This window comes from Hipposideros armiger, unplaced genomic scaffold, assembly GCF_001890085.2.
Source record: "Hipposideros armiger isolate ML-2016 unplaced genomic scaffold, ASM189008v1 scaffold_972, whole genome shotgun sequence".
Taxonomy (NCBI): Eukaryota; Metazoa; Chordata; class Mammalia; order Chiroptera; family Hipposideridae; genus Hipposideros; species Hipposideros armiger.
Window position 1 is genome coordinate 312729 of NW_017732322.1, and position 2200 is coordinate 314928.

Below are 2200 nucleotides of genomic sequence, written 5' to 3' on the forward strand. Positions count from 1 at the left end.
CTCTAATTTCAATATTCTTATTCCATGATATTCATGTAATATTATGTATTTTTAAACCCGGTTTCCAGGGTTTCTTAAACTTATATTTTTTATTACTATGCATGTCACAAAAATTGCAGATGTTTGCTTTTGTTTCACAGGAGATGAGTAAGTTAGAGGAGTGTGTGTACAATGCATCAGCAGAAATTATGTCTATGAAAGAAAATCAAGTGCATTTGGAACAGGAAATAAAAGGAGAAGTGAAATTATTGAATAACATCACTAATGACCTCAGACTGAAAGATTGGGAACATTCTCAGACACTGAAAAATATCACTTTAATTCAAGGTAAATATCTTTTTATTCCTCTGGAAAATGATGTATTAAAATGTACTGATATAAACAGAGATTTAATATTCAAAATCCTATGGTTTAAAATAGTTTTTGAGTATACTTTTACTACAAATATCTAGAGGAAGGAATCTTGGGATCATATCAAGACATGGTAAGATAGCAGTATCCTATTATCTTTTAAATAGGAAGGGATAAAAATAGTGAAACCTCTCTTAAAGTCTAATATTGTTCCAAATATTCCATATTACTGAAGACCAGTACAAGATTCCTGTAGGACACAAAATTGTCTACCTGTCCTTAAACCAAGCTTGTTAATTCTCTTTTTCAAAACTTCCAGATTCTTTCTTACTTCTTACTGTATTGCATTATTAATTTAAAAAGTCTTTGAACTCTCCAAAATAACAATGAATTTGCCAACTTCTTTTCAGTTGCTTGTACAACAAGGTGAATTGAATCTTACTGATTTGTAAATTAATGTATACATCATATATTTTCACACTAGCTTTATTTATATTTTAAATACTTTCTATATTTACTTTCAGCCTTTGGGTATCCTTTATTTTAGGTTTGTCTCTTATAAAGAACACTTTGGTGATGATGATGATGATGATGATGATGATGANTATATATATATATATATATCCCAAAATGTTAACCTTTAGCTCAAGATGAAGAGATTAATGGTAAATTATTTTTCCTTATTATCCACGTGTTCTGGATTTTCTGCTATGAATATATATTTTATAATAGGCAAAGAGGGATCTTATAAAAACATTATTTTTAAGGTAAAAAAATTATTTGCCCAATTTTTTGCTCCACTAACTATAAATTAGGCCTGTGTAAACTGAAAATGACAGTTCTCTGCCAGCTTAGTAATAGGATGAAGAAGATGAACCAAAAATGTATTCATACAGTGGATAACACAAATACTTCTACTTTTACTACATATTTTTTGTCATCATCATCATTTATCTTGATACCAACTAACATATTCAACAGGCTAACTTCAGACACTGTGTTAAACATTATCTCTTTTTATCCAAACAGCAGACCAGAGGAATAGGATACACAACGCACTTTATAATCTGTAGAATTTCTCTTACTGGGCAAGCCAAATACAATAGCCCAGAAGATTTATATCAGCAGCAAATCAGAAAGAATGACTTAATTCTGGAACAAATTCTAATGTAAAATGGGAAGAGGCGATGTGACCCTTTCAGCAATATGCCTACTATGGTTCACATATTGTATATTTGAAATAAATACCTGATATAGAATAGCACTCAAAACGTTAAAATGGAATGGAATGATACAGAACGGAATGGTATATGTGTTTAAGGTGACAGGCTATGACTCTGCTTGTTTTTACTTAAATATGCAGCTGAACTCCTAAAGTGGGAAACGAAGAATTGCGCAGTTGGTTCAATTTATGCCAATAACTTATCTCAAAGTCTCATCGAAAAAGAAAATGGCAACGAAGATGAAATAAAATTTCAAGCTGTTACAGAAAACCTGAGGAAGATGGAGGAGAGACTCCAGTATATTTCAGACACACAAGCCAACCTCATAGATTCAGAGAATTTCCAGAATTTCAGTGAAATGACTGACCAGAGATTTAATGATGTTCTTCTCCAGCTGAGTACCTTGGTTTCATCAGTCCAGGAACACAGAAATGCAATAGATGAAATCTTCAAGTCGTTAATAACTCTGAATACCACATTGCTTCCTTTGCAGCTCAGTATCGAAACACTGAATGACAAAGTTCGAGACAATGCATTGAAACAACGAGAGGTAAGAGTTTTTGTAATGGATCACAGGCTGGCATTGAATTCATTTAAATCCTATCTCCTCAGACCACCAGGGGAAA

The 2200-nt window shown here is 32.1% G+C and overlaps 1 protein-coding gene across 1 annotated transcript in view; it reads left to right on the plus strand.

The window, feature by feature from the left end:
• MSR1 (macrophage scavenger receptor 1) overlaps positions 1 to 2200 on the plus strand; it is a 100415-nt gene that overhangs the window by 38706 nt on the left and 59509 nt on the right. Inside the window, exon 4 of the mRNA XM_019631026.1 lies at positions 1715 to 2124. Within this exon, the coding sequence (XP_019486571.1) occupies positions 1715 to 2124 (410 nt within the window). The remainder of the gene's footprint in view (positions 1 to 1714; positions 2125 to 2200) is intronic.